The 14,914-nt window shown below is 40.5% G+C and overlaps 1 protein-coding gene across 2 annotated transcripts in view; it reads left to right on the top strand.

The window, feature by feature from the left end:
- The window catches only part of rapgef4a (Rap guanine nucleotide exchange factor 4a), a 269,450-nt gene that overhangs the window by 229,065 nt on the left and 25,471 nt on the right, over positions 1 to 14,914 (top strand). For both annotated transcript variants that reach the window (XM_080198985.1, XM_080198986.1), the window contains 3 exons: positions 1,340 to 1,465; positions 5,609 to 5,787; positions 14,248 to 14,338. In XM_080198985.1, coding sequence (XP_080055111.1) covers positions 1,340 to 1,465; positions 5,609 to 5,787; positions 14,248 to 14,338 — 396 coding nt within the window. The remainder of the gene's footprint in view (positions 1 to 1,339; positions 1,466 to 5,608; positions 5,788 to 14,247; positions 14,339 to 14,914) is intronic.

Raw genomic sequence — 14,914 nt, 5'->3', positions numbered from 1 at the left:
ATTCAGAACTTTCTGGAACCTTTTTAGTCAGATCCAATTTCAGGGTGGCACAATGGTTAGCAATGCTGCCTCACAGCACCAGGGACCGAGGTTTGATTCCCGGCTTGTGTCACTGTCAGTGTGGAGTTTGCACATCCTCTCTGTGTCTGCATGAGTTTCCTTTGGGTGCTCCGGTTTCCTCCCACAGTCCAAAGACATGCTGGTTAGATGCATTGGCCGTAGTAAATCCGCTCTCAATGCACCCGAACAGGTGCTGAAGTGTGGCGACTAGGGTATTTTCACAGTAACTTCATTGCAGTGTTAATGTAAGCCTGCTTGTGACTAATAAGTCACTTTAGTCTTTTTAAGTTGCAGAATGTTGGCAATCACTTTAACTGTCCATCAGAGTTCATTTTAAAAGGAATGTTGTTTTTAACTATTTGTAACATCTTCATCCCTGTATTAACATGACATTTGGAAACTTACTTTTAGGTGTAGACACGTGACCACATCGAACACTTTCCTTGGTCAACTTAACAATTTGAATAATAATCTCAAACAAACTTTTATTGGATCAAAAGTATTTTCTGTTACAACCCTGAATTTTAAATTACAACACTCTTTATGCTTCATTGTACCTTGTATATGCCCTCTGTACCAACAACAATGCTCACTTCCACCCTGCCGAGTTGTGTTGGCTATGTTTTGGGGGAGGGAGGGGGCTGATAAGAATATTGGAAAGGGGGATGAAACAATTTAACATTGTCAGAGAGAAATGAGCATTGCGTGGAGTGCATGTGGTCATTGACAGGGATGGTGAGCACTGTTCAGGTGTGCAGAATGGGATGGTGAGCATTGTTGGGGGGTGCTGGTTTCATGTCACTTTCCATTGGTTGGCATTGCTAGAGTTGTAGGGAGGAGGTGAACACTTTTGGGGGGGTGCTGGTGACGAACATTATCAGAGGGTTAAGGTGTTTCTGTGCTGCTGAATGTGAGCATTGCCAGGTGAGACAGTATCAGGAGATCTGAATTGTGGGGAGGTGGGAACCTAACAAAGGCATTTAGAAACAGCGAAGTTCAGCAAACTGAAGACAGACCTCAGACCACATTGTATCTTCAGTTTGTAAGGAGGGCGAGGCTTCGCTGGAATTGTACTTCACCACAAGGCCTCCCCGATTCACCTTGTCACTGGATTAAGGCTGGGATGGGCTTTAGCATTAAAAAACAAGGGCATAGTTTTAAATTAGGTCAGTGACATGTGATCTGAGTCCACTGCTGGCCAGAACATCTGGACCATAAATCTCCATAAATGGCACTGAAAAAATATTTTTTATTTAACTTTTGTTTGTGGTCTTTTCAGACACCTCTACCAGATCAGGAGGGTCCATCTACTGGAACAATGGCAACTTTTGAATTGATGAGTTCGAAAGATTTAGCCTACCAGATGACGATTTATGACTGGGAGTTATTCAATTGTGTATATGAGGTACAGTAAGAGCTTTCATGTCATCCATACAAACAAGTTTAAAACTTAGATTTACAGATCAATTTTACACATTCAGTACTCTGTGCAATTGAAATGGGCTTAAATTTATTTTCATTCTATTAAATGATCTACAACCTTTTGAAATATCTACCCATTTTGTCCCACTTCCCCACTTTATCCATTTGTCCTTTATTAAAAGATGTTATGGATTCTGCTTCAGAATATCTCTAATGTTCTCTTGACCTCTCCCTTTATTCTTTAGCATAAAGAAAGACCACCACCCCCCCCACCACCCATAAAGTAACTCATCCCTCATGTGATCTTCATTATCCCTTTCTACATTCCACCACCCCCCCCCAACCCCCACATCACCTTAACATCCTTCCTGTAATAGAGGACCCAGATGTTCTAACTGGGCCAAAACAGTTGCAATAGATTTAACATCAGTTTGCCTTTTGAAACAAGGAACTTGAATTGTATTATCAGGACACAAGACATATTGAAGTGACGTCAAGGGATCTTTTACACCAGCAGAAAGGGCAGAATGGGTCTTGGTTTGATGTTTCATTCAAAAGACATGCTCCTTCAACAATGCAGCACTCCCTCAGTACTGCACTGGAGTTACAGCCTAGATTACGTGCTCAAATCTCTGGGGTAGGACTCGAACCCACAATCTTCTGACTGAGGCAAAATTTCTATGAATTGAGTGCTGGAGCATGAGATTCCAGATCCTTTTACAGTTTATCAACTGAACTCCACGTTCTGAAAGATTTGCATATTTGATTTGTGTTCACCGGCTCCTTTCAATTTTTCCCAATTTTGTATATCTTTTATTTTCCCTGCCCCTCCAAAAAGTTGGCATAAGTTGCTATTAGCATTGAAACCAACATTTTAGCATAAATGGGATCAAAGAAATAATATTTCAGTTGTAGTTTGATTTATTCTGCCCACGTTAAACTAGATTTATTGCTGTTTAAATGCTTCTGCCATGTGAAATGAGTCTAGTGTAACAGTTGGTAATATTTTATTCCTGCTGTCTTCAATTCACTGCTGCAGAATTCATGCAGCGTTTAATCCTGTAGGGTATGGGAGCAGATTATATCTTTCTGAACTTTTCTCGGAACTCCGAAAGAAGCAAAAATGCAACCACTTACCACTAAATTATCGAAAGCAACTAAACCATACAAAGCTGGAAAAGAAATCGGCTTCCTAGCAAAACAGATGACCTTAAACAGCTAAGAAATGTTGTTACACAATACAAAGGAGTAGTGTGTCACGTCAAAAAGGGTGTATGTTTCAAACAGAAATTCTTGGTTCATTGCCAGGAACAGGAATGCAACTGCTTTCTGTTTCTATTTTTGGATGCTGTTTCCTATTAAAACGGAGAAAGTTTCCTTTAAAGTGCATATGGCCATGCATCAAACATGCAGGAATTGTGTGTCAAAGGTTTCTTAGTTTTACTTCAAGCTGCCATGTTTATCATAGTGCAATTCTTCTTTCAAATGTACAAGTACTTCTACTATGATTTCTGGGGTCACTGTTACTACTTTTAGCTGGCTGGCTGTGACACAATCCGTTTCATCTACTAGATTTCAGATAACAGAATAACACTTCTACCAGACCACAGTTTGGACTACAAACTACAGAACCAGTTTATTCCAGGTTACAGATATGAGATAAGAGGACAGTACATTAGGTAAAAATGCTCTTGAGTGTTGGCTCTGGCAACAAAACTGATGTGAAGTTTGAAAGCTTCACAGCTGGTTTTTCTCTCCCTATTGAACAACACTCCACATTTTAAAAAGGGAAGAGAGATTCATACCTTTAGCTGGAAGAGTGGGATTAAAGATACTAGCAAGACCAGGAATCCTGAGACCAGGGTGCCCTTTTTTTAGAAGGTGCCCCATCTCTGACTTAAATAGAAGGTTGGCCCCACCCCCACCAAAGCATTGGGGCTCCCCTACCCACTTCCCAATCCCCTCATGAGCATTGGAGCTACTTTCTCCCTCCATCCCTTCCACACTATATATATAATATATACACACACACACACACACACACACACACACACACACACACACACACACACAACCTTGCCATGAGGCACCCAGATGGCCTGCCACTGGCAGTCACCCTGGCACTGCCAAGGCATCTCCCTACCATGTCTCTCACCATCTGGGGGCTAGGCCGGTAAGTAGATGCTAATATATTGAGATTTATGGAAATGGAATCTGATTTTGTCACCTGAAGGGAGAAATCCCGTTTCTGGTCACTCACAAGATTTGGCAGCCATTACAGGATTTGTGCCTGTGATTGGTGGGGTCGCTAAATCGCAGCCATTACTTTTACTTGAATTTTAACTTTTCCCCCCATACATAAAATGAACAAAAAAACAGGCGATTGTTTGCTGGCTGTAATAGTAATGCTAACCCTGGACTACCCCTGCTGTAATTCTTCTATTTATAGGATTTGTACTGACCGCACCCCCCCCCCCCCCCCCCCCGCAGAGTTTCAAGAAACCTGCTGGCACACTGACCACCGTAACAAATGGTAATTTGAGTTAGATGGCCCAAGATCTCTATCGATTTGAGCATGGAGCTGTAAATCCCCCTTTGCAGAGGCCAATCTATAGAATGTTTTATTTCCTATTTACCTGGGTTAATAGCTAGGTCTGGAGGGCCCAGCCTGCTGCTGAAGATTGGTCTGGCGGTGCTGCCACAGATTAGTCTAAGACTGAGGTTGGAGTTGACTAGGAAACTGACCTATCCCGGCTTCATTTGGTTGAAAAGAAGGAAATAAAAGTGATTTGTTTTTAGACACTAACAAAAAGGACCAAGGGCCTCTCTCACTTGGATAAATAGTTCAGCAGGAGTTTTTACACAGGAGACGTTTGCTGGCCATGGTCTTGTACTTACTGATTTAAGTTGACTGGCTTGACTCTTGTGGAATCAAATTAACATATTTGAAACATATGGGCAATTACCTTCCCAACTGACCAATTGCTTTGTTTCCTAAACAAAGAATGATGCTGGATAATGTTTAATATGAGTGACAGCTGTCCTCCATCCTTGTTTTCCTGATGAGAATTCCAGTTTTGAGTGTCCATGTGATGTTTCAATATTCAGCCAGACTGGAGTTACATTGTGACAAATTGAAAGTGATTGACCACTTCTCATAGATACTGGAGAGGAAAATAGTCTTGTGACTCAAAATGCGATAACTTTTTATTTATCACAGCTGTATCTGAAAATTGATGCAACTTCTCCCCAACCTTCACAACCTGGTTCATTTATTAAATGCATTTATATAGGCTGGTTAGGGTAATAGCTTTTGATAGATAAAACATATGATATTTTTATGTTTTTCTTTGTGTTTTGTCTTTTTCTCTTTCAATTTTCCACATTTTTTTCCCCACTGTTACCTCAGTGCAGAAGAGTCTATTACATTATTCACGTGTGAGGCTTCACTTAGTTTCATCTACCCACTTCACTATGATCCACAACACTTGCTGTTACTTACCTCACCAAATCATGTGTTTCCAACAGAGGCCATTGGATAATGACCAAGAGCTGGAACTGGAGGCAGCTTGAGCTGACTTCTGTCTTTCTAAAACCAATTTTAATCCTGTCCATACAGGTTCAACTAATCCAGTACATCTGGGCATTTAATGTGAGACTTTTATTATCCAGCTGTGATACCTTTACCAACACTACCCCTAGCTTATCCAAGTACTTGCTGAAATAAGTTCATTGAGCAATTGACAGAGCCACCTTTAAAAGTAATTTCTAAGCTTTATCGTATGTTTTTCTTCTCAAGTTGTTTTGGTCATGTAAGTCGAGAAGTCAAATAAAACACCTGCACAGTTTATTGCCCCTGCCAGTCTAGTGCTGTACCCAGCTGTTAGGAGGTGAATGAACACAAAGTAACTCACCCTTTTGATTTATGCTCGTTGACTGTGAAGGAAATGCTTTGGCGTGTGCTCTGCATTCCTGCCTGATGGCACAGTCAACAGAGCATATTATGCTACTGCAACATTTGAATTTTCAAACATGTCACTAAGCTACAGCAAGTAGCCTTCAAATTAAAAATGCAACATTCGCCGTTGAATATTAATATATTTTCCAAATTGTTTTTCTCCCCAAGCTGGAATTGATTTATTACACATTTGGAAGACATCATTTCAAGAAAACCACTGCCAACTTGGATCTGTTTCTGCGAAGGTTCAATGAAATCCAGTTCTGGGTTGTAACAGAAATTTGCCTTTGTTCTCAGCTCAGTAAACGGGTACAGCTTCTGAAGAAATTTATTAAGATTGCAGCTCAGTAAGTATGGAACAGGTTTATGGCCAATCTAATTGTTATTTAATAATCAACGATTATTAACCTGTTACAAGAAATAATTCTGCAGTTGACACCTATCTTTTTAAGCAGGACAGTTTTATTTTTCGGCAAAGGCAGAAAAAGTCTGGACTTGTGTGCCTTTGTCTAGTTCTATTTTTGTTTGGCAGTTTTCTGTTTCTTCAATATTGTACAGTTAAACTATCAAGAGCAGGCTGGTTCCACTTATGCAACAGCTGACGAAGATTCACAAGCAAGGTGCCGGTACAGACTGCAAAAGAAATTAAGAAATGTAAGCAGGAAGAGAGAAAAAAGCGTAATTAAAAACCTTTGTGATTCTTCAAATATACATGGAAACTAATATGAAAACTGTGTTTTGCTGGATCCCCTTCACTGTGTGCAGGACAAGTAAATTTATACCTGGAGTGGACACATATAAAGATAAAGTTGCTGGTGGCCTTTACAAAAATTGCAAATATTTGTAACAGGTATTTTTTACTTAGTAAAATACAAATGATCAAGTGATGGAATTATGCAGTTTTCCGAGTTCCTGTTTTGTGACTGTACAGTGGAAATTATACAGAATGAATTCATAGCAAGGAGGGTGGCCTTGCTTGACATTTGATGGCTTTCTCCTCATCGAATAGTATACCCGAAAGAGTCAAAAAGAAGAGTCTATAATTGCCAATTATTCCCTGACCAGGCCAGTCTAACAATGCAAATCATCACAGCAGATGAAGAAGCTTGCTGATTGTTGGCATGGAATCTGTGTACATCATTTTGCATGCTCATTGTCATATTGCTGTATCTTCACTTGTAATTACGGGAATAGATTTCTGTTTACAGCTATACATAACACTGAGACCACATCTGAAATACAGTATTGCTCACCTTATTTAAGAAAGGTTGTAAATGCTTTAGAAGCTGCTACAGGAATGTTTACTAAACTCATACCTGGATTATGTGGGTTGTCTTATGAGAAAAGATTGGACAGGCTAAGCTTGTATTCACTTGAGTTTAGAAGAGTAAGAGGCAGCTTTATTGAAATATAAAAGATCCTGAGGAGTCTTGACAGGATCAATGTGGAGTGGATGTTTCCTCTTGTGGAGGAACCTAAAACTAGGGGTCACTATTTAAAAATAAGGGGTTATCCATTTAAGACAGAAATGAGAAGATTGTTTCTCAGAGGGTGCTAAGCCTTTGGAACTCCATCCATCAAAAGCAAATGGAAGAAGAGTCTTTGAATGTTTTCAAGACAGAGGCAGACAAATTCTTGATAAACTAGGGGATGAAAAGTTATTGCGGTAGACAAGAGATTACTGTCAGATCTGCCATGATCTTATTGAATGGCGGAGCAGGCTCAAAGCGCTGAATGGCCTACTCCTGCTCCTAGTTTGTATGCCAGTATGTTTTTGGCAAGTGTCTTTCATGCCACCTGAAAAAGTAGTGAGGCACCACTGCTGTGCTGTATCTTAGGCAGTTAATGGGACAGAAGCACTCCTTCCACTCATCTATGGACTCAGATACCACATCCCACCCACCTAGGCTGCTAGCTGATCAGAGGCCAGCAACTCCTCTACTGGGCAGTGCCACAGGGGAGACCGTGGCTGCTGTCAGAACAATGTGGAGGAAACCAGGAATAAGGTAAATGCTGCTGGGGAGAGGGGGGAGTGAAAGGGCTGGGAGCAAGGGCGGGGGATTAGCTGTCAGCAGCCACCCCCTGCCCCACATCCTTGCCCTCGAACATGCACAGTGTTATAAATGTCAACTTACCTTCTTGTTGAGAGTGGAGTTCAGGAGCTTCAAATCTTGGCAGACCTCAGAGTTTCTGCACATGCGCAGATCTGAAGCGACTGCACATACAGCGCAACATTTTTCACACCAGTTCATAAAATGACACAAAAACCCAGGTCATGTGAATGGGAGCAACGTGCCATTGAAAACAAGTGTCCCAGACAAGAGAAGAAAAGAATCCTCAATGATAGAGGGTACAAGGAGAGGTCCCAAAAAAAATCCCAGGTAGGGGACAGAGGCCGATCATAGTTAAGAAAAATAACTGAGAAAAGGAGAAGCTAGCTGTACCGTGACTATCTGGTAAGTTGATAAGGTCTATTCTATTCCTAAGGTTTAGAATAGTATCGAAACTGGTGGCAAGGTTAATTAAGTATATATAAAAAAGGAAACAAATAATTTAAATAATATAATTAAATAGTTAATTAAAACACATTAGCAGTGGCAAAACAGGTGATATGTCATGGTTGTAGCGTGTGGGAGGTTCTGGATGCCTGTGTGATCCAGGGCAAACTTGTCAGCAGTAAGCATTTGTGGCTCAAAGAACTTCAGCAGATAAGAAGCCACAGAGGGCAGGAGTATGAGCTCTGCAATTGTTGAATAGGTTTGAAGTTTTCACAGCTTGTTTGGATGAGAGTGGGGCTGCAGGTTGGATGGATAGTGTCATTAGACAGGAAGCCATTCAAAGGGAGGAGCAAAAAGAAATGTGGTGGTGGTAGCGAACAGTATAGTGAGGGGGATTGGCACTGCTCTCTGCAGCAAAAAGCCAGAGTCCAAACATCTGCTCAGGGAAGGAGAGGAATTTGCAGGGAGGGGGACAGACCTGTTGTCATAGTACATTTAGATGCCAATGACATATCTAGGCCCAAGGAAAGAGGATCCGTATCGAGAACATAAGGAGTCTGGCACTGAATTTAAAAGTATAATCTCAATGCTAATCATCTCTGGATTATTACCTGAGCAATGTGTTAATTGGCATAGGGTAAACAAAATTAGAGAGATGAATATATGGTTTAGAGACCGGTGTGGGAGAAATATGACCTGGTTTACAGAGCACTGGTATCAGTACTGGGGCAAATGGGGGCTATACCATTGGGATGGCCTATACCTGAACCATACTGAGAGCAGTGTTCCAGTTAGCTGCATAACTAGAGGGGGTTTTAAGAGAGAATGATAAAGGCAAGAGAGAAAGTTATTAACATGGGAAATAATAAACAGACTGCGAGTGGTAGGAACAGAGTACAACGCTAAGAGTAAATCAGCAGATAAGTCTAGAGATTACAAAAATAATAAAAGGACAAAACTAAAGGCTCTTTCTGAATACATGTAGCGTTCTAAACAATTCCAATGAACTGATAACACAAATAGAAATAAATAAGGGCAATCTGATAACCATTACAGTCACATGGCTACATGACAAAACAGGTTAGGACCTGAATATTGAAGAGTACGTGACATTTGGAAAGAACAGGAAGTGAGGAAAGGGTGGAGTGGTGGTTCTGTAAATTAATTATTCATTGACACAATAGAGGGGGATGACCCAAGTTCAGGAAACCAGGGTTTAGAAATGGTTTGAGTTGAGATGAGGAATGATAAAGACAAGATGTCACTTATTGGAATGTTGTATAGACTCCCTAACAGTAACTATAGAGCAGGAGAGGGTATAGAGGAAGAAATAATGGGAGCTTGTCAGAAAGATACAGCGAAAATCATACGAGATTTTAATACACCTATAGACTGGAAAAATCAGATGGGCAAAGGTAGCATAGATAAGGAATTCATTATCTGTGTTTGGGATAATTTCTCAGAACAGCGCCTGTAGCACTAACCAAAGAGCAGGCAATACTAGGCCTGATATTGTACCACAAGGTAGGACTAATTACTGACCTCCTATTTAATTTTACGTTTAGTTTGAGGGAACAGAGTAGTCTTTTAAGTTTAAATAAAGGCAAGTATAAGGGCGTGAAAGCAGAGCTAATAGAAGTGAATTGGCAAGTTAGGTAAAGTGATAAGTCAATAGAGACGCAATAGCAGACATTTAAGGAGATATTTCAGAATACAGAGAATATAAAGAAAATTTTCAAGGGCACACTATCTGTGATTAACTAAAAAAGTTAAAGATAGGACAAACTTAGGAAAAGCATAGGGCAGAATATGAAAACAGCAAAGATTGACAAAAATATTTATAGGAAGAAAAGATTTGCATTTGAGAGAAAGCTAGCTGGACATATAGTGATGAGAGTTTCTATAGATATTTTAGAGTTAACAAAGTGAGGTTAACCTCACCTGCATGGGTCCCAGTTATGCCTGTCTTTCTGTAGGTATAGAACATAATTTGTTCAACACCTACTCAGGCCACCTCCCACAAATCTTTTTCCATTTCTTTGACCATCAGTGTTGCTTCAAGCTCTTGTCTGACGGGCAAGAAATCTTGGTTCAGGACTCAAGCTTGGCTGAGCCACCACTCGCACCTCTGCCCTTCCCCTCTTTCCCAGAACCATGGTAAGGCTCCACTTGTCCTAAATTTTCACCCAGCCAGCCTTCACATTCAAAGGCTCATTCTGCATCATTTTTGTCAACTCCACTAAACACGTCTTCCCTTCACCTTATCTGTCAGCATTTCGTAGGGACAGTTTCCTCTATGATGGTTTGGTCCACTTCTCCATTTGCCACTGACACCACACCCTCTTCCCATGGCACCTTCCAATGCAATCACAGAAGATGTAACACATGCCCTTTTACCCCCCTTGCTGTCCAAGTTCTCAAACACTTCTTTCAGTGAAGAAGCATTTCACCTGCATTTCATTCAATTTTGTCTACTGAATTTGCTGCTTCTAATGTGGTCTCTTCTACATTGGGGAGACTAAATATAGGCTCGGTGCCCGCTTTGCAGAAATGCTTTGCTCGGTCTACAAGTATGACCCTGACCTTCCCATTGATTGCCAATATAAGTCACTATCTTTCTCCCACGCCACGTTTCCATCCTCAGCCTGTTGCAATGTTCCTGTGAAGCGTCAACACAAATTGGAGGAGCTGCATCTCACCTGATTAGGCATTTTAGATTTAACATTGAATTCAACAACTTCAGACCATGAACACTCTCCTCCATCTAGATTTCGTTTTGCTCCCCTTCCTCCATAGGGCAATCTGTAACATGTTTTGCTTTTACAGTGCTGACCCTTATTTTGTTATTAACACATCCTGCCTTATGAAAATAAGATATGACAAGGTAACAAAGAGGCTACAAAACAAAATAGGTTAAGTGAGTGGGCAAAGATCTGAAAAATGAAGTATAATGTTGGAAAGTATGAAATTGTCCATTTTGACAGGAAAAATTTTAAAAAAGCATATCTAAATGATGAGAAATTGCAGAGCTCTGAGATGCAAATATATTCTAGTGAATGAATAACTAAATAATTAGAAAAGCTAATCATTTATTGCGACGGAAATTGAATACAAAAGTATGGAGGTTAGATAGATTATTTGAGAGCTTTGTCAGTATAAATGGAAATTTACATGGAAGCCTAATAGGGGCGAATAATGTAATTAAGTGCAAACTGATAGACATTTCTGGCTGTACATCAAAAAATTGGATTGGGTGTTAATTGAGTGGAAATCTGGCATATCTGATCCAGTTCATCTTTTTTCTTGAGTGCATATGTTCATTTTATGGACATAGGAGATCACCAAATGAGTCCAAATTTTTTTAAAATTCAATTTCATTAGTTCTCCTAAGATGTTTTATCAATACATGAAGAGCAAGAGAAAAGGAAAAGTTAGGGCCCATCAGAGATATACATGGTAATTTGAGTTGATTCAGAAGATGTGGGCAGAGTTCTCAATGAGCAAGTATTTTGTCTCTGTCCTCACAATGGAGAGCAATGATGCAGACTTTCTAGTTGAAGGGAAGGTGTGGAGCATGTAAAATATTAAAAACAATAAATGTAGTGAAAGAGGATGTACTGAAGGGATCAGCATCCTTGAAGATTGTTAAATCACTAGGTCCAAACAGATTATATCCCAGGCTAGTAAAGGAAGCCTGGGAGGAAATATCAGATGCTCTGAGAATCATTTTCCAATTCTCATTAGGCACAGTCCCAGAGGATTGGAAGTCTGTAAATGTTGTACTATTATTTAAAAAGGGTGCAAGAAGTAAGCCAGCAAATTACAGGCCAGTCAGTCTGCCTTCACTGGTGGGCAAAGGATTGGAAATAATTGTGAGACTGGATGAATTGTCACTTAGGCACAGATTGATTAGGAATAGCATGGTTTTGTTAGGGGAGGATTGTGTCTTACTAACTTAATATAATTTTTCAAGAAGTGACAAGGGTTGATGAGGGATTGATTAGATGTTGTCTACATGGATTTCAGTAAGACATTTGACAAGGTCCCACATGGTGGATTGGTCACAAAAATGAGATCTCGTGGGATACAGGGGAAGGTGGCAGGGTTGGATCCAAAATTGGCTCAGCAACAGGAAACAAATGATCCCTTGATGTATTTGTGAATGGGGAACAGTTTCCATTGGTGTTCCACAGGGGTCAGTGTTGGCACCCTTGTGGTGTTTTGTATATATTAATGATTTAGACTTAAATGGGGGTGGCATGATTGGAAATTTGCAGATGACACAAAAATTGGCCCCATCTAGCCCCTCGAGCCTGCCCCGCCATTCAGTAAGATCATGGCTGATCTGTCGTGGCTCAGTTCCACATTCCCGCCCTCTCCCCATAACCCTTAATCCCCTTGCCTATCAAAAACCAATCAACCCGCATCTTAAATATATTTAGCGAGGCAGCCTCCACCACTTCAATGGGCAGAGAATTCCAGAGATTCACCACCCTTTGAGTGAAGAAGTTCCTCCTCAACTCTGTTCTAAACCGCCCCCCTTTTATCTTGAGGCTGTGCCCTCTAGTCCTACTGTCCTTTCTGAGCGGGAAGAGCCTCTCCACCTCTATCCTATCCATCCCATTCATCATCTTATATGTCTCAATGAGATCTCCCCTCATTCTTCTAAAAGAACATTTTGTGTACTGTTCTGGTCACCACATTACAGAAAGGACATAATTACTGTGGAGAGAGTGCAGAGATTTACAAGGATGTGACCAGCTCTGAAAAATTGTAGCTAGGAGAGAGTTTTTCTATGTGTTTGCCTGTTTCACCAAACTGCTTCTATACTGCTCATCATTCACTATATTGCCAATTTTTATACATAAACTTGAAAATTGCACTCTCTATACCCAAATCTAAATTGTTTAAAATAACAAGAAAATAAAACTCCTAATACTGATCTCTGGGGGATCCCACTACATACTTCACTCATCAGAAAAACATCCATTTACCACTACTGTTTCCTAAACCTTAGCTAATTACATATCTAAGTTACCATTGTTGCTTTAATAGCATGTATTTCTACTTTCTGAATAGGCCTGTCTTCAGGTACTTTATCCAATGCTTTTCGAAGTCCATGTATATACTATAAGATCATGCACATTAACTTCATCTACCCTTTTGAGTTCTTTAATGAAGTAACAGGTTAATCAGGGATTATTTACCTTCACCAGATCCAGGCTGGCTGTGCCTTATAACCCTTGCTTTCCTAAATGAGGATAAATGTTGTCTTTTGACTATGGTCTCTTGTGATTTTGACACCATTGATGTTGGGCTGTTTAGCTGATAATTACCAGGGCCTGGATTTCCCCCTCAAATGTGGGTGTGCAGAGTCAGGAAATCTCTGGGATCGCCACACCCACCTCGGGAAAACATGCCCAAAAGGCAGCATCTTTGTTCTGGGAAGCAATTAAATTATTTTTTTGCTCAAGTTTGCACTGTGTTCTGTTCCATAGTCAGTCGAATTTCTCGTAATTTTTTCGCAACATGAGCTAGTCAACAGCAGCTCCCCTAGGTTTAGCTTGAACTCAAACCTCTGCATAGAAGCTACATCATCTGCTGAGTATTTGCAGCATTTATGCTGATACATGAGACATTTAATCAGACGGTTCCATTCTCAATCTGCAGTTTGGTTACGCACTCGTCATTTTGGCACACTCCCCCACCCTCCCCACATTCTGGGGACCTCGTATTTCATTGTAAATCCACCCATTTGTTGTTGATGTTCAGCCAACAATAAGTAAGTAGCTCTTGCTCTCACATATCAATATTATTAAGCCCAAACTAATCCATCCTTCAGTTCTTTTGACTAGAAAAGTCATCCTAATTTTAGAAGCAGTCTCACACTTAATCCTTATTGTGGGGGATTAGTGGGGAGTAGGATGCTCTTGTTGATCATGAGGGTTGGGTTCCAAAAAAGCATTGCCACCCAAGCGTAGATCTATGCATGTTATGCTATTGAAAACCAGGCATTAGACCAGTAAAAATAAGCATTCATAAGCAAATAGAACAATCGGTAATTGTGTCTTTAGCATGCTTATTGTTGAGATGGCCAGTGTTGACCTTTATTGAAGCAATTTTCACGGCATTGGATTGTAAAATGCTGCTAATCAGTTATATGCTTCTGGTTTGAGACAAATTGGTATTAATGGTAAAAAGCTTTATTTGACCTATTTGCTTTTAGTTTGTGTGTGTCAAACATACACAAAAGATTGAAAAACCTTGATTTGTATAATAATTCTAATGAATCATTTTATTCCTTTCCAGTTGCAAAGAATATAGAAATTTGAACTCATTTTTTGCTCTTGTAATGGGACTGAGCAATGTAGCTGTTAGCCGCCTCTCTCAGACCTGGGAGGTAGGTCATTATTATCTATTAATCATTATTAACTATTTTTCAGATCCATAATGTCAGTTATAATCAGAAAAACTGTATGTTTTGAGTACTAACAATTTTTAAAATTCCAAATACAGTAAATCCGTCATTTAATGTTTTATTTGAGTGATTTTCACATTTGGGACATTTTTCCAATAGCACTGTCAGCCAGTATCTCAACTCTGGGTTTAGCATTGGCATTAAGCTTGAAGGGACTGGATGGACAGCTCCCGTTATTATTCCTGAGTAATTCTCAGGCTCTCATGATGGACAAGGACCAATTCCTGACCCCTCTTGGTGGGACGGGTACCCATCCTGTCCTGGTGGAATGGATCTTTCTTGTTTGTGTTCCCCTGCTCAGGCTGTTTGCCTGTGGCCATCCTAGGGTCTCCCAACGGCAACTCCATCTGGAGCCAGGTTGGAGGCACTCCCTGGAATCTACCTACTCCTGGGGATCTGTGCCTGCCACACATTCCTCACCTTCTGTGTCCATGTTGATGCCAAACAGCAGCAGGTTGCTGGAGCTGAGGTACAGGCTGAGACATCTTTGCCATTTAC

This window comes from Carcharhinus amblyrhynchos, chromosome 11 (genome assembly GCF_965287045.1).
Source record: "Carcharhinus amblyrhynchos chromosome 11, sCarAmb.v2.hapA, whole genome shotgun sequence".
Taxonomy (NCBI): Eukaryota; Metazoa; Chordata; class Chondrichthyes; order Carcharhiniformes; family Carcharhinidae; genus Carcharhinus; species Carcharhinus amblyrhynchos.
This window is presented reverse-complemented; position numbering and strand designations above follow the sequence as displayed.